Source organism: Aythya fuligula, chromosome 8 (genome assembly GCF_009819795.1).
Source record: "Aythya fuligula isolate bAytFul2 chromosome 8, bAytFul2.pri, whole genome shotgun sequence".
Classification (NCBI taxonomy): Eukaryota; Metazoa; Chordata; class Aves; order Anseriformes; family Anatidae; genus Aythya; species Aythya fuligula.
The window spans coordinates 8,038,423-8,065,464 of NC_045566.1; the positions used below are offsets into that span (position 1 = coordinate 8,038,423).

At 41.9% G+C, this 27,042-nt stretch overlaps 1 protein-coding gene across 3 annotated transcripts in view; it reads left to right on the top strand.

Moving 5' to 3' along the window:
• Window positions 1–27,042, top strand: part of BEND5 (BEN domain containing 5) — a 923,509-nt gene that overhangs the window by 830,586 nt on the left and 65,881 nt on the right. For all 3 annotated transcript variants that reach the window (XM_032191937.1, XM_032191939.1, XM_032191938.1), the window contains one exon: window positions 3,684–3,846. In XM_032191937.1, coding sequence (XP_032047828.1) covers window positions 3,684–3,846 — 163 coding nt within the window. The remainder of the gene's footprint in view (window positions 1–3,683; window positions 3,847–27,042) is intronic.

Genomic DNA, 27,042 nt, shown 5'->3' on the forward strand with positions numbered 1-27,042 from the left:
TCTCGATTTTGTACTTTTTGCTGCTGCTGCTGTTGACACTCCCATGCAATTCAGCCTTGGAGAAATAAATATTTGTTTAGCTGTTCTCCTGCTGTGCCTGCTCAGTGCATTTGCTTAATGATGACTTGAGTTCAGCTTTGCAAGGGTTTTAGAGCAAGAGATTCAGAGAGAACAACAGACTCATTTGTGGACAACCTGACCCATGTTCTTTCCCCCTTTTCCCCAGAGTAGAGTTTGATTAAATAAATGTGAATGCAAAAGGTTCCTTCTTTGCCATGGGTTTTCATAGTCTTTGTTTCAGCATTATCAGTTGCCAAGATCAGTTCTGGTAAGCAACCAATAGTCTGTGTGTTTATTTTTCCATCCTATTTTTCTTGAGTTGAGACAGTGAGTAGAAGGTTGAACTCAAGCAAGTACCTGCAGTCCTTCCTTGCCACTACTTGAATTGTTTTGAATCTGGAATTTTCTTCTTTTCATCTGAAATACAAAATCATGTTCTGGCTTGTAACATTTATTCTAGAGCCAAGCCCAAGCTGCTGTTTCCAAACTTGCATGTGTTCATATTTGAAAGGTTTACATTATATTTTCTCTCCCTCACCCTCCTTGAGTCAAATCAGAGATCTTTCTTCTTAGTGAAGATAACAAGTTGATCTGTGCCATCAGACTTTATGTTGTTGTTTTGTTTTGTTTGCAATTTGTGGACAAAGTTAACATTCAGACTCTACGTTTGTGCATCTAAGTGAAGCCCCAGCCCTGGAAGTGTAGCACTACCCAGTAAAGAAATGAACAGATGATTTTATTAATGATGTGGCCACCGTTTGAAGGTTTGTTTTTTTTTTTTTTTTTCTTTGCACAGGTGAAACTGGAACTTATCTTACAAAAAAAAAAAAAAAAAGAGAAAATAAAATAAAATTACAACATAAAATAGCATTATAAAATGCTACTTCCAAACTCTGGAAAGATCTAAATTTTGTTTTCTTTTTTGGCCATTTAAAAATCCTTCTTCGAATTATTTACTTATGCTTCACTTCTGAAATATGTCAAGTATAATTTTGCCAATAACTAGATCCAACTTCTGAGCTATTTTCTGCCAGAAAGCAAAAATCACTTCAGTGAAGTAATACATCAGATCTCTCTTCATCTATTTCCAGCTGATGAGGTTTCAGCTTATAGCAGAGATTGTTTTTTATTAGGCCCTGAGTACATGACCTGGCACTTGTGCAGCTGAGTTTCATCTGCGTACTATCACTCCAGTTCTCAAAGTCATCCCACTGCTTTTTTTTGTATGATACTCAGAGCCTCCTCCATAATGATGATTCATTCCACATTGTGTCATCAGCAAATTTTGTTGGCATGGTCCTCCTTTACTGTGCCAAGGACTGTGATGAAAATATTATGTAAGATTTATATCAAGAATAATCTCTGAGGAATTCAACTAGTAACCTTTCTCGAGCCTGATTGAAATCATGGGAAATACAGATATAAAAAGGAGCTCGTGTCCAAACTGTATCCCAAAGATAGATGGACAGATACCTGACAGATACTTGTCCAATTTGTTCTTAAACGTAGTTGATGAGATTCCATAATCTTCATAGATGTTCTACGTCAATCAGTACCTGAGTTTCCTAACTATGGGAGCATTTCTGTCCCCAATGTCTGCCCTGAATCACTTCTCTAACATTTCTCTGTTTTTTTCCTGTGCTGAGCAGTGCCATGTTCTGACACATTGTCTTCTTCTTTGAGCTGGCTTCGTACATGCTTCGTACACCCATATTCACCAGCTGATGCTTTTGTGCATTAAATGTTCCACATTCATTTGAACATGAAGCACAGTCCACTGAAATCAGTGTGTACTTGAGGCAATCCCCAAGAGTATGATCATCTTCCTTTCTGCTTCTGATCTTAAGTGAAGACAGAGCTTTCCTCAGTTCCAGAGTCTCGGTAGTCTTTTGAAGACTTTGCAGGTATTCAGAGAACTTTCCCTCTTCCAAACCTCCTTGAGTATTTAATTCCATAGAACAAATTAGCAATTAATTTCTCCATCAGTTCTCAAGAGCGCTTTATCTCCCTGTCCAGGTATTCAGAGCATCCTCAAGTTTCCTGACATGCAATTTGAAGAAAATTATATGATAAGTATATAGCAGAATACATTCTGTGTACCTTTTACCACAAAGCTAAATATTATGTTACCACAAAGATGACGTCACTTTTAGAAAGCTCTATATATAATGCTAATGAGAAACCCAATTCCATCTTACTCTAATTAACCTGGAAAGGCTTCCTTTTTATAACATGAGAGCCTTGAAAACATTCTGAATGCTAATAAACCCACAGGTATTTCTGTTTGTTTTTTTGTTTGTTTGTTTGTTTGTTTTTTGTTGCTTATTTCAGTGTTAGCATGACTCTCTCAGTCTACAGGATTTTAACATTTTGAATGATTGCATCTCTTCTATTTACTTATTTATCTTATTTACAAGAAAAGAAAAGAAAAAAAAAAAAGTCTTATATCCCCTGGTTTTGATAAGATTTGATACATACTAACATTGTGTTAGTAAAAGAAGATGCAAGGTTCAATAGGAGGACCCCCTGGATAGCTCAGATAATTCACCGTGGGCACAATGGCTGAACCGTAAGCTATATGTTAAGGGTTCTTTACGTTTCTCTGGCAATGTGAAAGTCTCAGTGCAGAAGATACTAAGACTTTCTACACAGTCAAACCAAGTTGGATCTGCTATGCTTCTTTTTTTTCTCCTCTCTCTAATGGTCATTAGGTTGTGCTAAGCCCAGACTGACTCAGTCTAATGGTTATTAGGTTTTTGATAGGGTCTGGTAGCCAAAATGAAATCAGATTCCATTTTTCTGTTTAGTCGGTAGAAACAGGCTCTAAGACTTAAATCAACCTGATGATCTCCCCTTGAGTGTCAAGATGTCATGCCTTCAAAGGAAAGCTAAAACTCATTTATGGAAATACTTGGAATCCTTCCCTCCACCCCTCAAATGAATAGCCATAAAGCTGTATGGTTCTTAAAGCCAGATCTTCAGTAATAGCACAAAATACTGTCCTTTGTACTGTGCTGCTAACGCTGTTAAATAGTGTAGTATATTTTTCCACCCAGAGAGCAACATCCAGTTAACATTCTAAGTTAGTGATGTGGAAATTTGTGTGACCTAATTTAAAAACTAATCAAATATCTTAGGTAAAAAAGTTTCACTAAAATGTAAATACTATTGTATTTCTACTTTGCTTAAAGAGTCTAGGATAAGGAGTTGGGGGGAATGCTTATGGTATAGGAGAATGCAGCAGAGAGAAGGAACTAAATATTCAAATAATGATCCATCATAACTTCTGAGATGTAGGGTCTGGAGAGTTCCCTTTTGGCTCGTGCATACAACAGGCTTTCTTTAAGTATTATCCAAAAGGGAAGGAGAAAAGCTAATGTGACTTGTGAACTGAGATTAATTTTGTGAAAGTTTGCAAGATGTTATTTATAGCCTATACGCCAGAATTGTATTTCCATTAATGGTCTCTCCAGGCCACCATTGAAAAATATCACGGTCTCAAATAACATAATTGGGATTCGGCAATGTGAACTTTGCTGTTTTCTATTTTAACAGACTCCTTCCCAACCCTTCCCTTGTTCCACTCGTGAACTCTTCATGTCTTTGTGTTCTTTCCTCTGCAGTCCAGTACATCCTTCAACCGAGATGCTGTGAAAGCAGGGACAGGCAGGCGTTTTCTTGGTGGGCTGTTAAATGATACGTCCTACTGCTACACACTAGAAGTCTCATTCTACAGCTACATCGTGGCTGGAACTACAACTGCTGTCCCCTACACAGAAGAAGCATGTATCCTTTTGAAATCCTGCCTCCTCTTGCAGCGCACGTGAACTGAGCACTTAAGGTAAATACTTCTATCTCAATAAGAGTTTGCTGAGATAGGAACACACAAGTAGAAATGTGAGTCTGCTCCTGATGCTTTAATTTCCCTCATATTGATTCTCCATACTGTGGAAATTCAAGAAGAGAAAGGCATATTAGATCAAATAAGCTATTTCCCTCTTGTAGGAGATTGTCTCACACACTTATTACAGAAACTAGTCCTGGAGAGCCTCTGATCCATTCCCTTCCACAGTCTTCCATTTCTTTCTTCATTTCTCCCCTTATTCTCTCATTATACCTGTGTTTGTATCATTGTTTTAATAGCAAGTTGAAACTACATCTTTGGTGCTGAGTTAAAATATCTTCTCTGCCTTTGAACTGCAGCCAAAAGGCTCTAAAGGGTCCATTAGGTTCTGCAGCTGCCTCAGGGCCAGATCTTTAATACTGGTTGACAAAGAAATGGAAAGCAAGCTCTACAAATAAAACTGACAGAGTTGTTCGCATTTTTGAGGACTCGTGTACATGCAATGTCTCATTGCTCAAAAAACATGTATCCATCTGGCTATCTCAGTGTATCAACAATTTGTAGAATTCTGGTCTAATGATCTGTTTTTATGTTTTTCTTTTACTTTTTGTCATTGTGCTTAATTAAATAACTGGCACCCACACTTTAAGCTTGGGCGTGTTGTTTCATTTTGTCATTCTATCTTGGTAGCTTTTGAAGTTTCCACAGGTTTAGAAATATTGCAGAGGGAGGAAGATTAGCTGTGATTGCCTATTTACCTCTCCACTGCATTTTGGAAGTAGGGGAAGGTTTACAGCTTTAGGGTAGCGAGGGAAAATTTTTCATATGACACATAATTCTTCATTATCTGTGTATGTATGCACATGGTGGGAGAACTGGGGAGCAAGGAAAATAATTCTTAATCATTTGGGTTTTTTTTTTTTTTTTTTTTTTTTTTTTTTTTTTTTTTTTTTTGGTTTAGTTTCTCTTAAAGCAAAATTTGGGGGAAGAAGGGGACTGAATATATCAAGGTGATTTAGAACACTTTATCATTTGAAATACAAGCTCCTTTTTGCCCAGTAAGGTTAAATATCTCCAAGGAATAACTTGCACAACACACGTATATACTGCATCTTGCCACTGAGAACAAAATGTTCATGTTGTTAGGTTTGGGTACTTATTTTCTTATGTTGGTATTTTGGCCTTTTAAGAACATGTGCCTTAGTTTCACTTTTAATTTTCCTCCTCACTTAGTACTCATTGTACTGACAACTGCTTATTTATCAGCCTTATTTATCAAAAGCAGTTTTAGCAGTGAGGAGTGGGAAGAGTCCCAACACAAATGAGATCACAATTCCCTTGAATACATTTTTCTTGATGACTTGTAGGTCATGCTGGCTTAGTTTCTTTTTCCATGAAGGTTTTTTTATTGTGCTTCACGTTACAGAGGTTTTGGGTGTGGGGTCTAGTGTCTCTACCCATTTGCTTGGTTTGTCTTCTTCAGACAGCTGCATTATTCTCAGCTCGCTCATTGTACCTGTCAGCAGCAAGCAGGCTCCAGTTCACAGATAACCTTCTTGTTGGTGAGGTGTGGCAAACTCAGGTATTGACTTGATTTCCACAGTCCCAGATTTACCTAGCTGAGTGAAAAAGGAGAAAAGGCTGGTTTTGACCAGACTGGCAGAGAGCAAGCAAGGAAGACTGCCCGTGTAGTATGCACTGCTGGCATTTTGCCTTGGGTAGGTTTTATTATTTCCTTTTCAAAAGGATTCAGGAGGGTTGCTTATGACAGCTCTTCCTCATGTGTGCAGTTTCCTAGTTAGAGAAAGAAATGGAGCTGCTTGAGGCAGTCTCTGGGCTGGTCTGCTCTAACACAGGAGCGGCTGGATTTATGCACACTGTATCCTGGCAAGGGAGAAGTTTCATCTCACAGAAGTGCCTGTGACCAAAAGTAAAACAACTGCAGAATGTTCCCATTTAGCTTGAACAGTTCTTCCAAGCTATTTGCAAGTCAGTGATTAATTAATGCTCAGATTTTTTAATGGACCTGAACCAAAGACACAGGCAGTCAGCTCACATTGGCCTCCAAGGACAGGCGTGCTTCTATTAACTATCTAGCTACATGCAGACAGCAAGTCAAGCAAATAAATGAAGAAAACACAGTGAGCCCAAATACCGTGAACTGATAGGGAAAGTTTGCAGGAAATCTGCCTTCAAAGCCTTATTTCTTAAGAGTTTGTTGTTGTTGTTGTTGCTTTGTTTTTTTGTGTTTTTTTTTTTTGTTTTGTTTTGTTTTTTTTGTTTTTTTGTTTTGTTTTGTTTTGTTTGTTTGTTTGTTTTGTTTTGTTTTTTTTTTTTACTTTCTTAGGATGAACATCCCACCGTGATGCTATTAGGTTATAGAGTTGTTTTATTGTTTTATTTCGTTTTTGAATAGAAACTGGATCAGGGTGGCTGAAATTGTTCAAAGCTTACAGTGTTAGATGACAAACTACAAACTGAGACTCAGCTTCCAATTTGGAGAATGGACAGAATTTATGCAACCCACGGTCTTGAGCAGAGCCTATAGAGGACACCATACCCCATATTCAGAAACGAGCTATACTAGCTTGTGTAGAGATCAAAACAACTGATAATCTCCAGATTCTACAAAGGTATTTATTTAGCCCAACATTTTTCTAGAGTTGCCTGGTAGAAATAAAGCCATCTGACAGGTGAGAAAACTGAACAAACTGTGAATAGTCTTCTGTTTGCACTGGTGGCATGCAATTCTACCTGTCAGCCTCTTTCATTTACAGCATTCATGGCAAATAAGATCACAGTACCACCCCCTTTCATGCCATTGTACAAGGGTATGAATTTTTTTTTTTTACTCTCTTCATGTTCCTTAGGGCTTAGGTGCTAACACTACAGTCTGTACAAGCCTTTATGTGAGCCTGTATTAGATATGTTTCTACACTGGATAAGATTATGCATTTTGTTCAGACTTGCATGACTGAAACATACTTAGCAATTGTTGAGATAAATGGGTACCTTACATATGTGAAAATAGGGGATGAACTTTCAGCATAATAGTGTTACTTAAATTCTGACATTGTCAGTGTGGGCAGTAACTTTTTTTTTTTTTTCAACAAGAGAAGAACAAAATTAAAAATAGCAAGGGAAGGTATCATTAAAAGTGAAAATCTTTTCCCAGTTTCTCCAGTTAGTATGACTGAATATATTCTCCAAAATTAATACCTCAAAGATTGAGTATTCAGAGGATTACATCTAGATTGTTCTATTAAAAAACAAACAAACAAACAAAAAAAGCACAGAATTTACTTTAAATGAAATCTGGGAGTGAAGGAACTTCCATCACTCTGTGCAGAGTGTGTGTTTGGGGATCCCAGCATCCTGTGGAGTGCTGGATTTCTGTTCTCTTCCAAAATAAAGAGAGCTAACATGGTTGTATGAATGTCTTGGGCCTTTATTAGCCCGATGTAGGTGATGGTTATTGCCGGAGTGCCTCTTGTGCTTTGCAGGATGGAAACACTGCATCAGGTGTAACTTCCTGAATGTCCTGTTACACCTTCTTTAAGAGGTATGTGTGTGCTTGGTAGGTCTGTGTCTAACTGATAGGTACCCTATGATAACATGTGCTGTAGATAACAGTGAATGGACTTTGTTTCGAAGGCATAATAAAAAGATTGTAGGCTTGTTGGAAGTAAGTGGACAGAGAAATGTTTAAAACCCTTCTCACACATGCACATGTTTGATGGCAACTGATTAAAAGGTGGCATAGCAACAGTTTGCTCAGCATCAGGTAATGAAGCTTTAAAATGAGCTGATACGCTTCCATAAAATACCGTGTTTTACTAGGCACTTACTGGGCTTATGACACAAAGCATGTAAACTGTCCACAGCACTCGCCACCAGCAGCTCAGCTGCTGAGCTGTCTGGATACACACCAGCCTCAGAGCTGGGCACGGAGCAAAAGATAAAAGAGGGGGAGGAAGGATGAAACCCCTGGAGGACTCAGTGCTGCTCTGATAGCACACCCAGAATTGCTTTTTCACTGTAGTCGCTGAGCAGCAGCCATCACAGCCTGACCTGAGAGTGGCGAGTAAAGGAGCCTCATATCAACAGTTTTCAAATCTATTGGGTTCATTTTTTTAGAGTGTTTGAGTAGGATCCCTGCTGCACAGCAGACAGCCCATAAGAGAGCATAAAGGGTTTCGCTCCTCCAAAGCCTTGCCACAAGGTGGAAGATAGAAATGATGGAGATGAGGCAAGAATTGGTATGATTATAGCCCAGTAGCTGTAGAGAGAATAATCATCAAGATAGGTGGGCAACAGAACTAGCAACGTGTCCTCAGCTGTGGTGCGTTTTAATCTTAATGGTTTCTCTCAGGTGGGGGAGGCCCCCACCCAAAGACAGGCCTTTAATCATCTATGTATATGGATTTACTTGTTGAAGTCACTTCTGAGTAGAGCAGGAGATGGGGTGTCTGATGGAATGATTCTCCTTTGTATGGCTAAGTGCATCAATTTACTTCTTTGATTCAAAGCCCTCAATATATAGAATGAATTTAATGATACTTCTTTTAAAACAAACAAACAAAAGAACACTTAGGAAATAATTGGTGAAGAACACAGAAGTAAGAGACATTCCAACTATTCTCACAAGGTAAGTCTTTTCACATCACAAACAGCTGAGAAATGAGTTAGATATTTTAACACTACAGCTGAACCAAGTTGCAGTGATATGATTTGGTATTTTCTGTTTCACTGTATGTGTTGAACTGGAAGCTTTGCATCCATTAAACAAGGCACAGTTGCACTGCTAAACTCTCTGCTGTGTTTATGGACATAAAAGATGTCTTTATGTGGCTACAGCTTGCGTGCATACTGGTACATGCAGAATGAAAGCTTAGATTGTCTGGAGTCTCTTCAGGCACCTAGCAGGTACTTGAATCTTGGACTGTCAGCACAGTTGGGACCACCAGGTTTGCTCTTATTCTTAACTTTTAAGCCTGCTGCTTGACCACAGGGGATTTGAGAACTTAAATCCGCTGGAGGAAGCAGTCATTTGCTTATACCCAGATTCCTCTTTGAGTACTTGGATCTCAGTAGATGCTTGTCCTGGGGAAAAGAAATCTGTATGCAAACTGCAATTATAGTAAAGGCATCTATAACTTTTAGAGCTTCATGGATCTGCCAGTCCTCTAGGGCAATGTACTTGGCTATTTGGGCTTTTTTACATTTCTGTTTTTAGAAACTGCCTGCCCTGATCCTCCTTGCCGTGTTAAGAGAAGATCCTCACAAGCCAGATTATAGCCCTTGCAGGTTTGCTCCCACCCAATAAAGGCAACATTACTAGCAAAAGCCAATGAGGTATGAAAGGCTGTGCTGATAAAGCTGAGGGAGCTCTGCAGAGGTTACCCAGTGTGCTTTATGTTTGAACTTGAGTTAGAGCTTGTTGCCAAGATGATTTCCAAGTCAGTCAGGCATATACTCAGCAAAAGACCTCCAGAGGTCTACTTCTTCATCCTTCTTCTGTTAAGCTCCTAGAAACAGGCTCCTTTCTGTGTGTTGCAAAAAGTGGCATTAATCCTGATCCTGCAGAGATTTCCCTAAGAGTGACCTCCTTGCACATCATCTCTCCACTATTCGGTTCTTTCTCAATACCATGTTTTGGGCTGTCTTTGAGGAAAGAAAACAAAATCCTCTTTCAAATCCCCAGTCTGTGTGAAAGAGTGTCAAGGTTTACAGCCACAATTTCAAATGCTCTTAATATTACTGGAAGCATAGAGTTAAATTATAGAGTTGTAAAGTTACTTTATAGTGATAATGCTGTCAAGCATCAATATCTCTGCCCCAGGGCACCATGGAAACTCAGTTAATGATATAAGAAGCTGATATTTTTCAGGGTTGCAGCTGTTGGCTCATACCCAGAAAGAATCTGCGTGTTTGTTCGTATCAGATATATACTGGGGGACCTGCTCAAAGAAAATTAAGAAACAGAAAAAGTCTGTTTAATGACGTGCAGTGGAATGAAAGTCAAAAGTAGTGTATGGTGTTCCCATACATATACCTTGTTCCCCCACAGAGTTCAATACACTGGACAGTGCTGTAGAGATATACTTAATTTTGCTGTAAGGGAGGGAGTTGGGGGGAGGGAGTGTGTATTTGTATGTAGATTTGTTTATCTAGTCGCCTGTAGCATTGACTGCATCAATCTATGCAGACACTGTCTGGGAGTATCAGTAAAGAAATGGAAATTAAGGCAAGTGACTAGAGTCAAGTTAGGAATATCTATAATTTTTGTAATGGATTTCTTAGTGTGTGCATCCCAAAGTGCTTTGATAGCCTCAGATGAAAGATGCTATAAAAGTGCAAAGTGCTATTATAAAGGTGAGGTTTTTTTTCTTTTAAAGAAAGGGTTTATTTATTTATTTCTCAAATGCAGAATATCACTCTTGGAAGGTATCTTCAAAGCATTTCCTGGGGATTTAACTATATGATTCCCATTACCTTTTGGCTGGGAGCCAGGTATCAAACACCATGCACATGGGGAAATGGTCTTTCAGTTAACTGCTGCATTCAGAGTGGTCATGAGTAACTGGGTCATTTCTCTGCGTGCCCAGGTGCTTTGCACACCTCCTGTTCTGTAAGCATTCACGTGGCTTTCTGTGGGGAAGGAGGGCAAGCAGGTCAGACTCACAGGCCTGTTTTATATCCAAGTGAAGGGAAGTGTACAAACTGAGGACCTAGTCTGGATGAAGCATCAGATGTGCTGTGAGCCCACCTGTCCTGTCAGGCACAAGTCAGGCTGAGCAGCAGGTGGGCACTGGGGTTTGCTCTAGAGCTGTGGTGTCCCCAGATGCTGTGTGTCATGAAGGAGGGAACCCATAAGGGTGTGGTTTATTTTCCTTCCTCTTGTGTGCACAGGTTGCTTTCCTGAGGATGCTAAGGTGCAGGGAAGAGAAGAGATGGTTGGTGTGGGACCAGAATATAAGCAGGCTGCGTACAGAAGTGGACTAGAAGCTCAGAAATACTCTCAAGTCAGTTTTAGCCATAAATACAGGAGCTTAGCTTCTTTGAAGAGCAAGTGCAGGAAGATTTCAGAAGCTGTGAGCCTGGGCTAGGGAATTTGCACAGAGTGACTTGGGAGCTCTCAATATTTACAATCCTATTTGGGAGTAGGGACCCTGTGGACAGTTGGAGCATAGTGTCTTACAGAGGCACATGTGCAAATATCATCCCTGCTTTCTGCCAGCCATCTTCGATTCAGTGCTGGTGGAGAATGTGCTCTTTGGCCCAGGTAGGGCTATATCCAGCGACAGGAGAAGACCGATACCTATAAGCCAGCCAAGATGAAGAAGCCCAGCTCCAAAAATGATCTTATATCCAATTCAGCCTTTGGGGTTTCATCTCAGAGACTGTATGTTAACTGGTGCTAGACTGTCACTAAGGCTTTACTGATCGAAATCCCCATCACTGCTTTCCATTCAAGCTATCAATGGCTTGTGGTTGCTGTAAGGCCAGCTTAGTCAGTGGACTGTAAACACAAAGCTCTGTAATTCAAAATGTTCTTGTTGGTGGTATAAAAATTCATTTGACTGTTAATAAACATTGTTACATTTGTCCATTAGTATTTCTTTTACACACAGGAGAAAATAACTTTGACCAACCTCAAGTGATGCTTTCACTGAATGGCTGGAAGGTGAAGTTGATTTACATGACTGATTGCAGAGTTGTGGCTAATATATGTAAGGGGGAAAGCTCCCTCCATGCACAGCTATCCCTCTTGCATCCGGTTCTCAAGGTCTTGAACACTTTTCAACTGGCTTTTCCGTAAACTTGTGTTTTTTTTTTCTTTGTCTTATAAGCAACTTAGACAAAACTAAGCATATGGAACTGATAGCAAGGCTCTTGGGTGCTCAGAACACCATACAAATGCTATTAGACCCGTAGTTAAAATAATTCTTTGGTAAATGTTAAATTCCTATTAGTAACACTTGCTAAACTTAAGTGCAAAGGAAAGGGCAAGGCTAATCTGAAAGGCAACGGAGAGCAGGGCTTAAAAGTTATTAACAATTTGTTGGAAATGTCTGAGGGGGGTGGTTAATATGACTAAACAGTAACATCTGTGGGTTGAAGATTTAGGTTGGGAGAGGGCTTTAGCCAGTGATGTGCTTTGGAGCTTTCCCAAATGTCAATGGGAACAAAGAGAAAAAAGCTATTCAGGATGAAGCGGTTTTCAAAAAGCAATAAACAGAAAAATTGCAGTCGGTGTCTCTTTGATAGGTCTCTGCCTGCTATTCTGCTAGCCTGTACTGGTGTTTGTGTGTCTCTGTGTTTGTCATATTTCCCTTCTTCTGCCTCTTCGCTTTTGGCTGGGTCTTCTCCTCTGTGCCTGGCCATTTTGTGTCCGTATCCTCACCATCTTGTTTGTGGCTTTAGGTCATTATCCCTACCCTTTGCATGTGTCCTCCATGACTTTTTGTCACCTCATTGGATTTTTTGCAGATGGTGTTTCATTGTTCAGACACGCCCAATTTCTGCTTTTTGCCCACTGTGTGCTTTCTTTCAGCTAAACTATTCCTTCTTTTATATTTTGCCACCTGAAGGCTCAGCAGGTCTTTTTGGTGATTAAAGGGAATTCTAGGGAAGGAACAGAAGCTATTTTTTACTACTACATCTTTAGTTTCTCAGACCAATATCCCAAAAGGGCATCAGAGACATTTTTTTAGGAAACTCAGCAAAGAAATTAGTGTCTTGCTATATGTGTATCTGTCTGTCTCAGCTGCTTGACCAATTGCAACCAAATTTGACAGTGATGAAGGTCTCAGAGATATTACATTCCTACAAGTTTCATGAAAAATAGCTGGCTGAATGAGTACAGAGACCAAAATTAATCTTTCTACTAGGGACAGCTGCATCTCTATTGTTAGAAACCAGAGGAGGATAGTAGGAAAGTCGCAGGAAACAGATCCCACATCTCATCACCCTCCTGGGCCTGTCATTAATGACTAGAGACCATACTTCACTTTCCTTTTCTCTGCAAGCTTTTATTGCTAACATCTCTGAAAATCTTAAAGAATATCTCGTGGCATCCTGAAAAAGCAGATTGCATCTTCTCCATCAGGCCACTGTTGAAAGGGGTGAAAAACGTGGCAGGTACAGTCCATGGGTGAAATGAATACACGTTCAAGGCAAGGCCGCTACATGCTCACCCCAAGCCAATAGCTTTTCTTGTAACCTAGAAGTGACACTTTGTCCGGGGCTCACAGCAGCAAAGTCTGAGCATGTTTCAGTCAGAAAGTAAAGATAATCTGCAGCTTTGATCTAGTGTTCAGAAAGGTCACCTTTGTGTTCCTGTAAGAGCGGGATGAGTCTGATTCTCCCATGTCTCAACTCTTAATGGAACAGCCAAATCAGCTCAGATCAAAATCAGTTCTCCGCAGCGTCTCATCTCTGATAGAGGCCAAAAGAAAAAGCCTGAGAAGGATATAATAATAGAATAAGCAAATAATAATACTTCCTCTGAATATTCTCCCAGCTTCAAGCAATTAGTGGTTTGGGATCCCACAGCTATAGATGTTGATTATGTCTGTGGTAACACTCAATGGATTTGTCTCCCATGAACCTGTATGAATTTTTAGTATACACAGCACTCCTTGCCAGGGATTTCCACAGCTTAGCAATGTCTTGTTTGTTTTAAACCTACCACCTGCATGCTTTATTTTGTGATTCCTAATTTTTACACTGGAAGTGGCATTGATCCCCATCTGCTTTCCCCATGGTGCTCATATCAGTCCTCTTTTTTTCAAGTTTGAAGTCTCCTAGCCTACATAGTTATTCTCTGAATATTTATCTCGTACACTGTGAGTGGGAAAATATTACCAGATCAGAATCATTTCTGGAGTTGGTATATCATCTACACTTTCCTTCCAGATATACACAACTCTGTGAGTTGCTAAGCAATGGAGAATCAACTCCGATGACTAACGGCAGTGTATGTACTTGCTGTGCACTATGGTTACTGCTTTTGCTCAGGATAAATCCTGCCCTGGTCACACAAGCAGGTATAAGCAAGAAAATGAGAGATGCAGCTTTCAGCTTCAGAGTACACACTGTAATCATCGTGCGTCCTGTTCCTCATGCGCTTAACAGTCTGTGTGTGTTTTGCTGTACTTTTCCATTTCCTACAACTTATGAGGGATTCAAAGCCCGTTAAGGTAACTGAATTTCTGTTCGGCATAGGCTGGGGTTCTGGTCATATGGTGAGGAGAGCCTAGGAATCAACTGCTGCTGCATGGCTTGTGAAAACTGATGTATTAAAGCAACATCCCAAGTACCTTGCTTTCTGTCATTATGATTGGTGTGCATTACTCTTTCTTGGCAAACCAACTCCTGGATTACATACTCCCACAGTCGGGTTGCATGTATGGTTCTGTCAGGCTACTTACTACTTTCTCTAAAACTAAGCAACCTTTATTAAAGCAGCAGCTGTCATCCGGTGCCACAGAAGACCAAATGACAGGTAAAAACCCATTAATCCTTTCTTCATCTCCCAGTCCCTCAGAAATCCAGTGTGTAGGTAGCTACTTGAGACACCTTGTGTAGCAGAGCATCAAATATGTGGGTCTGGTTTCTGCAGACATGTGGCTGGAGCAGTGTTGAAGAAGATGTACAAAGTGAGATTTCTTTCCACCATCTCAGTACATGACCAATCTCAAACTTCTTTTCAATAAATCCTTAAACAGGCTACTCAAGCGGAATATAGGAGGCTTAATCAAGGTAGGGGATGGGAATGGCTCAGAGGATTCAGTTGTCCTCCTCAGTGCTTTCTAAAGGAGGGGCAGCTGGATTGCTAACACAGCTATGTGGTAGAGCCAGGACCACATGGTTTTGCCAGCCCAAGGGAAGAGGGTCTATAGTACTTTGGTCCCATTATTCCTGTTTTCAAGCCTTTTTATCTTTGAGTTGTTGTGGATTTTTTCAAGGTCTGGTAAGTGGCTGGTTCTGTAGACAGAACATAGTTTCAAACTCCTCGTCTCCTACTGTGTAGTAGCAGTAATACCTCACCTCAAGAACACCATGACTGTGTCTGTTAAGTCTCACATCCTCATATTCTTGCTTTTTTAGGATTTAAGGATTTGATACCATAAGGATTTAAGGTTGGGCCCTTCCTAGGCCAATAGAGTTATCATCCTAGTGTCCTTTCTTCCCTGCTTAATGATTCCTGTTTGCACTGCATCCCTCACATGTCTGCCAAGTAGAATTTGTTGCATTGACTTTCTTTCCAAAGCCCGCCAGGAAGGACAGCTTTCCTTCAACCAGGATGCAGAAAGGGCCTATGTCTCCAGAACCATCAATATTTTTCTTGAGATGATAAATGAACTGCCAATAAACTGAGGCAGCTGCCAGATTTATCTGAGAAACAGACCTTCAGACCCAATTTGTCCGTGCTTGGTTTATTTATGTGTCTGGAAACTTCGGAGAGGCGAACAGAGGACTAGCCATTCTGGGGGAGCCACTGAGAATTAGATGGTATAGATAGATGAAGTAGGACTTTATGGACTGATTCAGATACATTAGCTATTACTCTGTACTAGCGTTATCTCAAACAAGAAAATGGCTTGAGATTCATCACTGGGAACACCACAGAAAAGAAACAAAAGTCTCTCAAAGCCAGACCTAACTTCTCATACTTGCTGTATCATTCAATTTGTTTTTCTTCATCTCTTCTCATCTTTCTTGCCTACAATTTTTTTTTTTTTTTTTTTTTTTTTTTTTTTTTTTTTTTTTTGCATAACATCTGAAATTTTTGTGTTGTTGGCACGATTTTTCTAAGGAGATGAGACATGGCTGATCATGCTGGGCCTGGAGGGATGGGACCCATGTATGCACTGCAACAGGTAAGGTTTGTAGGGACACCAATCTTTTATTGAACCGGCTGATACAACTAGAAAAAGCAGGCAGTATTTAGTTTTAGGGCACTATTTATCTTCTGCTGGGCAGTTGGCATGTGTGTTTCATATACGTTCGCCATTCACCCCAAAACTTCTGAGCCCATTTTTTGGTTCCAACCAAAATTGGTAGAGAGAGACGGAGTGCTCAGAGGTATTATATTTGGACATTTTTTCTAAAAGTAGAAAGGAAAGTCTCAGCTAATGCCTGTGTTTTGGGAGGAACAGGAGTAGGGACAGGGCATCGGTATTTCCACTGTTAGTGGGGCAATTTAATTTCAATGGGGGATGTTAAGCAAGGTCAGGGAAGCAAACCCAGTGAAGATGAGCACTCAGTGTCCACTCTGAGGAGGCGATTGGAGGCCCAGCAGCCTGGTGCCCCTCTGCGCCTCCCAGTGCAGCCAGGTTGGGCGTAATGAAGTGGTTTCCCCCTCCCCACCTTGCCTGCCTGCCTGGGTCAGCACCAGGCAGCACAGCTCACGCTTGCCTGTAGTTAAAGTGCCCTCTTCTGGCACGAAACGTTTCATTTCTCAATGGCAGGCGACTGAAGAGAGGTGGGTGTTTTTTTCTGATGGTTGCTGAAATCAAGAACAAAGCAGGTTTTTGCTTCCTTGCTTCTGCTCTGTGTCCTGGGCTGCCTCGGCAGGCAATAGCGGTCAGTGAAGGAGCCTCCCTGTCGTACCAGCCTGCCTGTGTCAAAGCATCTCTGTAGGACAGTGCTATGATATGAGCTTGTTTGCATCTGAGGTCATTTAAAAAAAAAAAAAAAAATCCTCCTTTTTTTTTTTTTTTTTTTTTTTTTTTTTTTTTTTTTTTTTTTTCCTGCCTTATCTTTAGCTGATGTAAATCAGGAGCTGTGTTGATTTACACCAGCTTAGAGTTTGGTATCCTTTGCCTGCTTACATTTTCTACTCTCTGCTGTATAAATCATCTCTTGGCTATTCTTGACCTGTTGATGTCAATAGTTTTCGCTGTGGAGCCCTTTGGGATCTAGATTTGACCTGTATTGATTAGGAGGGAATGTTTGATGATGAAATGCGGGGAGAGGAGAATGTGCAGCCGCTGTCAGAGAAGTTCCCATGCTATGCACTCAGGTGGGAAGGGAAAGTTTTGATAAAACTTGTTAATGTGAATTCAAGGTTAGCAGTACACAGCACAGCAACTGCATCTGTCTGCAGAGGGATTTAAAATCAGCCTTTAATAAGAAAAAGGAGTTTCCTGCACTGCTTTATCGCATCAGTTACCATCAGAGGCCTTTGCATGTGCTTTGGATTTTTCTCTGTATTTAAGGAGCATTTCAAGCTATAATTGATTATAGCTGAATTTGTGTTACAAAGTAGGGAACAGCAGGTCAGGGCATTTACGCTATGAGACGAGACTGCGCCTGATTCCCATTTAGATCCTTTATAGCAGAAGGGTAGTGTTTTTTCCCCTGGTAACAAGCAATGTCTCAGCTATTGAGTACAATGCTGTATTAATAATTCTGTACTTATTGTAGGCTCTCTGAATGCAAATCCTTCACACACACGCTGGATTGGCATAAGCCAGTTTGGGAAGCACACATACGACTTGCACTGCCCTCCTCTGGGTTTACAAGTAAAAGGAGCTGGAACCAGGTTTGCCAGGTTTTGCAGTGTGCCGAGCTAGAAGCAAAAATCCAGCTTCTCCCTTCAAGGTGAAAAGGACAGGAGAGTCTGGTTTTGGTCTGCTCGAGGCTCTTCCTTCAGTGATCCCTGCTCTATTACATGTTACATGCAATTTAAAACTGTCATATGTTGGCATGGCATCTTCATGGTCACTTCAGTATTAGATATTTAAATGAGGTTTCAGGACTGAAGTTCAGGAAATGCGACTTCTAATCATGTGATTTTATTTAAGCTTCATGCCCATGTTTCATCCTGCATTTTCAGTCCTGGCTACTTAAATGATATTTAGACAGAAACAGTCTGTGGCTAAGTACAACACCTAACACAAAGAAATCCTGCTCTTGCTTAGACCCTCACAGTATTACAACACCAAACCCAACAGTATAGGGAGGGAGGTAAGAGCACGTACAAGAACTGAGATAAAACAAGCTCAGAGTTTCCAAGCCAATACGAGTTGAGATGCTTAAGTAATTAATGTGAACAGACAACATTGAAAATAATAGGTAGTACTCAAATTTTTACCTTATTACTTCCAAAGTGATTATCCTAGTACGATAGACGGATAAAGTGAACTTGCGTGAATGTGAATTCACTGAAGTGAATTTCACAATTGTGAAAATGTGTGAATTCACTAACATGTATGTGCATTAAATGCTCATATATACCAGAACTTTCTTCTTTAAGTATGTTCTTAAGATTCGCAAAGCAAATGAATTATGACAGAGAGAAGCTCTCAGGCCTCTCTTTGTCGGGGGGAGCTCTGAACAACCACTGCAGGGAATAAAGATGCCCCTCTATCAGTTCTCTGCAGATGGCCCTAGAACTGGAGCAGCCCAGAGTAATGGTGCTGAGAAGTTGGTACGATAACAAGGCAAAGCAAAGTATAGCCTAACAGGATGACAGCACAAGGCAGCAAAAATAGGTGGCTTTTGTATGACTATAATAGCACCACCTGCTTTCAGAACGTTAGTCATCCCGTAAATGTGTCCATTCCAGCGAGTATCCTTGAGGGAGCTGACACAGAAATCCATAGAAACGAAGCACTGAATCTGAGCAGAGAAAGGGGAAGAAGCGCAGGGACTCGGCAGGCGGAAAGCAGCCTGCTGGTGGGGGGAAAGAAGCAGCCTGGAAATGTGTGCTTGCGTGTGGGTGTGTATGGGGTAGCTGAGGAGAAGTACGTATGCTTCTCAGAGGGAAGAATTTGTTTCCTTCTCATCACACCTCAGCCCCTGCTGTTTTCTTTGATTTTTCTCTAGCAGGGCCAATCTAGGCACTCAGTGATGACAAATAACCCGGTATTACAGGGTGACATGCACAGTGACACAATAATATGGAGAGAAGAACCCAAAAGGACAGAGTTACTGTGTTTTATTTATTTCTCACGTGTGTTCTGCAGTGCAGGCAGTTTTGGAAGCCAGTCTCACCAGTCCTGTGCAGCCTGGTGGAGACTTTTAGGGGAGCCAACCAAACCTCAAACCTTGCTACCATAAACAGTCTTTTTACTGGTGAGCTGTGTTTGCAGTGATCCTGGTAAGATGTTTCGGTCTTATTTTGATAAGGGCATTTTTGGACCTTCTGTTTGATCCGCGTTGAGGTGTAGCTCTGGGTTTCTGGATACCTGCATTCAGCTGTGAGCTCAGTCACTGCCTGGCCTCAGACGAGTTGTGCAATATTCTTCCCCACATTTCCCGATTAGCAGGCTTTCAGCTTTGCGATCATAACGGGTTTTTTAACATTGCATTTGTGTGCAATTTCCTGAATTTTGTCAAAGCAAACTGAGAGGAAAAGTGTTGTTGTGCTGACACGCACAGTACATCAGCAGGGCCGAGCCTTCGGCTTCAGCACACAGGATGCTGCTGCTTGGGCTAACAGAATAGCAGGTTGTCATTCTCTGTTGGACCAACATAAGGAGGGAAGAAAGGTACATTTTGCCAGAGGGATTCATGGTCACTTACTGATGATGAGGGATGTTAAGACTTGGTGATCTGAATTCCATTTGTAACTCTGTAAAGAGCTTGCAGATTCGGTGCTTTGCTCTGCCCGTCCTTTCCTCTCCCAACCCTCTCTTGGATAAAAACACAGGAGAAATGGAGAAATGGCGTTGTCTAGATGATAACACAGAGCTAGGACACAGTCTAGTGAGATAAAAGGAGAAGGGAGAGGCACACAGAGAAGTGATTTGCCTAAATCTGCACAACCAGATCTCCTGACTCCTTCACTCTCCCTCCTGTGGCTTCTCTTTAGGAGATGAAGTTGATTGATTGAAATTGCCCTTTTTACTGATTACCATTTTAATAATCTAACCAGTAATGTCAGAAATCCAGCATGAGGGATGTTTTTTGTGTGTGTGTGTTTTTTTTTTTTTTTTTGTACAATCTGTTTGTTGCTTGCATTTCTCTCAGGTGGGCACCAAAATTGGACTGGTTGTGTTCTCTTTTTATTTATATTTGGTTTTGTGTTCTTGTCATCCAGGCATAACATAGTGTTACTGCTGCAGCTGCATTCTCACATGACAAGGGAATATTCTTATTACAAGGAAGTGAAAATTAAAAACAAAAACACCTCCCCTCCCAAAATAAATGTACCTGCAAAAATAAACCTTGAACTCATAGGTCTTGTGAAAATCTCTGTGTATACCCATACACATTTCATGGTCATCTTGTATGAAATTCCTGCTTTCTGAGTGTGGGATGGGAACTACTGCTATCTTCTGCTTTGCCATTTCTATCTCCTCCCAACCCCCTTGGCCTGTTTTCAGTCACTTATTCTGCCTCTTCTGACTGTAAGATCTCTAGGGAGGAGATGGCCTTCAGTGCTGACAGGGAGTCTTTGCCTTGGAGCCTTCACTGACCACCCATTCCTTCCCAGTTTTAAATAGGTGAATAATAACCCAGCTTCATGCCCTGGGGTTCTAATTCTTGATGAGTTTTCCCACATGCTGTCAGAGTGCAAATAAATAATATCTACAAGGAAAGGGGACTAAAATCATCTTGGCTCCTTTCACTGAAAGCCAAATGGCCTAGTGGCTGGAATGAAGAAAGGATATTCCTGTTCCTCACTCATTTGGCTGACAAAGTAATTATTCAGGATAATAAATCTTCACTGGAAACTTAGAAATGGAAGAGGAACAAGAGCGCTTTCAGACACGAAGCTGGGAGGGGATTTGTCTCTTCGGAAGCCCAGCCCTTGAGGGACAGCTCAAGGCCCACAGCCACTCCTGCCTGCTGGGTCCAAAATGGCTGCTGGTGGCTGTGGCTGTGCCCCATAACTCAGCCCAGCCATGCCCTGGGCCCTGGCTTGTGGCCTCTGTGCCTGTAGCCACAGGCCTAGGAGCAGGGGCTGTGTGTCAGCCCTGGAGTGGCCTTAATGTGCACCTGAGCAGCCTGAAAAGGGGCCAGGAATAAATTGCAGAGATCTGGAGCAGCTGCCTGCCTGCTGTGCTCGCTCTTTAACCCTTCGGGAGCTAGTGCTTCCCACAGCCTCGTGAGCAAACAAGGACAAAAGAAGCAACCACGGAGCTGAAACATTTTATTTCCCCTACTGGGCCTGCCAATTAACCCTGTCAGGAGCTAGAAAACCACACTGGGCGCATCAACAGAAAATGAGCTGAGGAGGGAGAGTGTTGCAGAGACCTAATCAGCTCTCTGTCTCTCTGGAAGAGCTGAGCTGTGGTGCAGGGACAGCGGGAGCGAGTTTGCAAACACCTCCGCGCTTCAGAAACCGCTGCAGGGCAAACAGAGCCACGGAAGGCCGGCTCCTGGTGGGAGTCTGTCTCCGAGCTGTCTGGCTGCCATGTGTCCGTCCCTTTGCAGATGCCGCAGTTCCTGCTTCCACCCCAGCCCCCCTGCTTTTCCCAGTTGCTGTATTATCTGTGGTGACTTTAGAGTGGGTTTGGGGGCTTTGAAGATAGCTGGAGGGAAGAAGGGAGGCCACAAAGGCCTCTCCTTTCTAGGTCTCCCTGTTTGGGACTCGTTCTGCTCTTGATCAGCTTTAGCACTTGGTTCTGTGTGATTTCCCTGTGGTGTTCAGTTATCTGTTTCCCTCTTCCTTCGCTCCAGGTAGTAGAAAACCTGAACTGGACTGAAAATAGGAGCAGCTGGATGTGTTGGATGAAACATGGGTCACACAGGATGTATTTGTGTGTTCTCCTTTGGCAAATGTGCCAGATGCTGTGCAGAGAGCAGGGCTGAGCCGAGAGGCAGTGGATGGAGCAGGGCCTCCAGCTCAGCGTCACTGCAAGGGAGGCTTGGTCCATTCGCTGTGAGGATGGTGAAGAACTGGCCGTACATTTGGGCTGTTTAGCATCTTAGGTGTGAATAATTTGAAAAAAAAATCGGAAAATTTCCTGTGGCATCAGCCTGCTGTGTTTCTATCAAAATCATCCAAGTGATATCAAAGATGAAATTTGTCCCACAGTCACCTCTATAGCCTTTAGGGCAAGTATGGTCTGCACGCACAACCAGCCAGGGAGGTGAGCCCAGTATTTAGTTAGCTTTGCATACGTTCTGTTCTGCAGAAAGCAGTCCCTCCTTCCACTTGGTACTTTCTTTACTTTGGGAATAAAATTCAGGTGTTGACTGGCTGCTGTGGGCCCTCCTGACTGGCAGAATGGTCCCACATGCAGTTAGGGGTGAGCACAGCCTTGGAAGCCCGCTTGCCTCCCCAGCCTCTTGCCACACCACTCGTGCACTCCTGGTCCATAACACTGCTCATTACTTCTTCTGGTTCCTCTTGGGTGCTGGTGAGCCATGAGGGACTGCCACACAGTGCTCCTCCCTACCTTTGCAGTAAAAGGTAGGAAGGCTCTGGCACAAATGAGAAAAGAGGAGCCATTTTGGAGCTGAGCTGTACAGAGTTAATATTCTGACTCTCAGGCCATGAAATCAATCATCCAGGTGAATTTGTGGTCTCTCAAATTCATTTTGGGCACGACACGCACCTCAGATGGAACTGGCTGCAGCTCTTGACGTCAGTAAATGCTTTCTTCCCTTCAAAAGAGCACAGCCTGGATTTCATCTTGTTTTTACACCTTCACTTCTCCTTGTAAGGCTCATTGTCACCACCGGGTCTGGTGTCATCCAACTGCGGCAGTGAGACCAACACTCTGTGCTGCAGAAATTCCCAGAGCACAACACTCGGCAGCTGCCAAAGCTTTCTGCTGGCACCTGCTCAAGGCAAGAGAGAGAGAAATATCACTTTGTCTGCCTCCCTTCATTGCTGCCCACCAGGAAACCAACACAGACAGCACTTTGCTCCTTTGCTTGAGAGACGTGCAGGTTGGACACCTTCAGCCTTTTTGGCCTGTTACATAATCCATGTCCCCTTTGTCTCATCCCACTTTGTCCTGGTAGCATTCCTGCTGCCCCATCTCACCACATTTTAGAAAGCCAGCAGGGAATAGCATTTTGCTATGCTTTTTTTCTGCAGTTTCCCACCTGCCTTTAAATGGCACAAGCCTAATTGTTTGGGGCATTAAAGCAGGTGATGGCTGCCTTTGGGCAAACAACAAAAATACTTACAGCAAGGCAGCCTTGAAGAAGATTGGATATTTTTGACGGTTGTTGGGACAAGTTTCATCTCACGTTCTTCCTCCATCTGGCTTGATTCCCTTCTGACTCATGGGTGGCTGCTGAATCCCTGTGTCTCTGTGTAAATTGGGTTGGTAATAAATGTATTAAATCCCTTCCTTGTGGAAGAAACTCTGCAAATCAAGAATGTCAGCTCTTGTGCCTCTCGCTTTTCCAGCCAGCTTAGCTGAGCAGCCAGTTTGAATGACAAGAGGAGGCATCCTAAATTCAGATATTACAAGGTGTGCATGTGGGAAAAGGAGTGAATTTAGTGCTTGTAACAGGTCTGCAATGAACAGTACAAAATTGGCTACAGGTTCAGAAAGGCATTGTGCTGATCCTTGCCTATCTGGAGCTATCTCAGGCCTTTCTCTGAAACTGCCAATGAGGGGAGTGGTAATGTTTGTGTATCTAGGGCTGATTCAGTGGGTGTTCTGCTGGCCTGGGGAGCTGATGTGGGCACACAGTGTGGGCCTGGTCCCCGGGCAGCAAGGTCACTGTTTCCTGAGACCTACTCCAAGCAGCAGAAGCAGCAGCAGGACTGCCCCCAGCCTGTGAAGCTGGCTATGGCACTTTCCCCTTCCTCCAGCAGCCTGTAAGGCCTCAGCCCCTTCCTCCTTACGGCAGCAAACAACCAGCCTGGCCTGGGAAGGCTGAGAAAGGCTGCGAAGGCCTATATACTTACTGGTGAACTGAGCAGCTTCTTGTTCCTGTCTTCTCCTACACCTGATGGGTCTCGTTTCTCATTTCCCCTACTGCTCACCCCACGTTCTCCCCTGGTCTGCAAACTGAAGCATGTTTCCATGATCTGCCTCTGTCACTTGCTCTCTTAAATGCTGCTGAGCTCTTAAATGCCTTGATATTTGGTCGCAAGGAGTTCCACTGGTGATCAGTGCATACAGGGAGTTTGGTGTGCTGAGCAAGCCCTGCACAAGAGGTCAAGACTTGCCTGGTCTGACCCCTATAGAGCAATGGTAGGCATTTTGGCAAAGCTTTTGCTTGACTGAAGAGATACAAAACAATGCAAATAAAACACGTATAACTTCATCACCCTAAAATGGCTTTAAAATGCATAGATACAGTATGAAGAAATGTGTTATATTTATTTTGAGCTATAGTAGGAAAAAGATCCTTTCCTCCTAGGTAAAGTGGTAGAGATGGTATAGAAATGGGAAATAATAAATGTCTGAATTCTCTTCCACTGGACAGAATGTAGCCACATCAAGCAGATGGTGTGTAGCAGAAAATTCAGGCAACAAAATTACCCAAACTTGTTTCCATGTCCTACTAGGAGGAAATGCACAAAAACATAATAAAAGGAATCATGATTTAACAGATGAGAGTGAACAAGGTAAAAAAAAAAAAAAAAAAAAATCTTTCTTCCCGATGCTATTTGTAGCACAGACCATAATACATGGAGGTTAATTCTATTTCAAAATCAGGGTTCTGTAGAGACAGGCCAGTTCATTAGGACAGGCTGGAATTAAGGACACATTTTCTGTGCATCAGAACAGTTCATATGAGGCTCAAGACTTGACTGGTCTGACCTCAGGCAATGCTATGTGCTTTGATAAAGCTTTTAGTGGCAATCAAGTTTTACTGAATAGTACTAGAACTGAAACAGACCGAGAGACATAAGGCAGAGGAAATGCTGAAGTGTCCACCCAGTTTTTGCAATCAGGTCATCAAGGACTTCCTGTTCCAGAGGCTGCATCAAGCCATCATCTTTAATAGCCACTGATCTACTTGTCATTCCCAATTCAATATCTAAATATTAATTACAGCAGTGACTCAAAGATCAGGAATCTGCAAATAACACAAAAATACAAGAGGATACAATAGCTTGAAAAGAAATAAGGAGATGCTTTTTCTGAGCTTGCTCTTTAAAAGAGGCAATAAATTAATTTACAAACAATGAACAGAGCACTTTTTGTTGGGCAGTCAAGTCTTGAAAAGCTTGAATACCCAGGATTTCAGAGGGCAGACCTACTGTCTTTCCTCTAGTTCCCCACTGGTAATGCAGCACTGCTACCTCTCTCCCGATTCAGAGTGCCCTGGGATGGGTGGAGCTGATGCCAGCACTGTGATAGCTGCCCAGCAAGATTTATGACCTGGCAAAGGTCAAATGCCCCCAGCACTGGCCTACAGCTTTGCATTGTGGTTCTCTAGGTGCTGTATGCCCTCTAGTAGAGGAAAGTGCATCCCTTGTGACTAAACGTGTGGCACTAGGTCAAGAAAATGATAAGTGACTTGCAAAAGACGAAGTATGATGTACTTTGAGTTTATGTTCAAAAATGGCTGGGATCCACTTCAGAGAGGATAGTTTGTAGAAGTGGTGACTTTATCATTTTGCTTGTTATCCTAAGAATGGCAAAGCAACTTAGAATTTTAAAATATGTTGGTTAATTAATGGTAAAGCACAATGGCTGTCATTCATCATTTCTCTCTCTCTCTCTCTTTTTTTTCTTCATATGTGGGCCTTCCTGTTGCTTTGTTATTGAATTGTGTTAGGGAAAAAAATCTTTCTCTGCCTCTTTGGATGACTGGCAGGCTGAGATGCATTCTTATGTGCAAATCCTCTTAATTGCTTTCTAAACTTTGCCCACTTGGGGAGTAGAAACCTCTGAGTGGGAGGGGGAAAATTGTACCATTCTGCAGGTTTTGTGGTCCAGAGGTATTTAGCTTAGGGTAAGGAACAAAATGCCTTCTTGGCTGTTATGGCAAAGGAGATGATGCCCATGAAAAGGTTCAAAGTGGAGTTCAACAACACAATTATAACACCTTGACAACGTTGTAAATATTTAACTTAGAGTGGCTAATAGATTATTCTAACATGGAGTTGGTGATTGAAAGCCTACCCCAAAAAAAGGGCAGGTAAGGAGTTCTTACTGTGTAAATTGCTTTCTGGCCTGATGCCACATGCATTGGTTGAAGTCAGGAGCGAAAGTCAGTATTACTATGAACTGAACACTGAAATATCAAACCATTGTATATATTAGATCCCAAATCTATACTAACTAAACGTGCTTTTCATTGTCCTTGAAAGTAGAATAAGCTCAGGGAAGAAAATGGGAGTGGCTCTGAATTCCTCATTTTGTCCATTTTGTGATTGCTTGCTCTGAACAGAGGGGAAAGAAAATGAAACTTTCGTTTCCTTGACTACAGCACTTGTGATGTCATTTGTGTTGTATTTTTTATTTCCCACCCCCCTTTTAGGATCCTTTCTGATCTTGTTCTCATCTGTTCTCCTTTTAAAGCCTGCGTTAGTCCTATAGGTCTTCCCACTGCCCACTTCACTCTTACAGCATGTATCACTTTGTCATGTCTAGGTCAGTCACTTCTCACACTCAGTGTAGTATATTTGTCCAAAGATGTCCAAAAACGTTGTGTAGTCTGGTTTTAATGTCTGAATTGAACAAAAGACTTACAAAGAGTTACTTTTATTGCTTCTTGTAAAGATGAGGAACAGTCCAGGAAAATTTTATTATTATTATTATATATTTGTTTTGATATCTCAAGCCTGCACTACGCTGCTGTGTCAATTGTCTCTGCTGGAGTGGATGGTGTTAGGAGTTGTCTTATAGTTCTGTAAAATTATCCCCTCCCTGCCTTATCTGCTAGCAGCTTTCAAGACCTGATTGCATGGAAAAAACTGTCCTTGCACACATTTGGGTGGGAGGCACTGGAATCAATTTTGAGATCACATTCAAATTCCCCAAAAAATCCCTTCTCTCAGAAGCTTGGTTTTCATTTTGGAGCTTGTCTGTATTTTTTATTATTATTATTTTTAACTCTAGGACTGTCAGTGTAAAACAGGAGTGGAATTTCTACCTATACAGCCATCCTCACCAGGAGGCCAGAAGCAAGCTCACCCACTTTCTGTCTGGCTCATGCAAAGGTTACTGCATTCACCTTTATCAAGGTCCTGCTTACGTTCAGGCTTGGCAGAGTATTACCTATGCAGTTTTTTTGCCAGCCAAAGACAT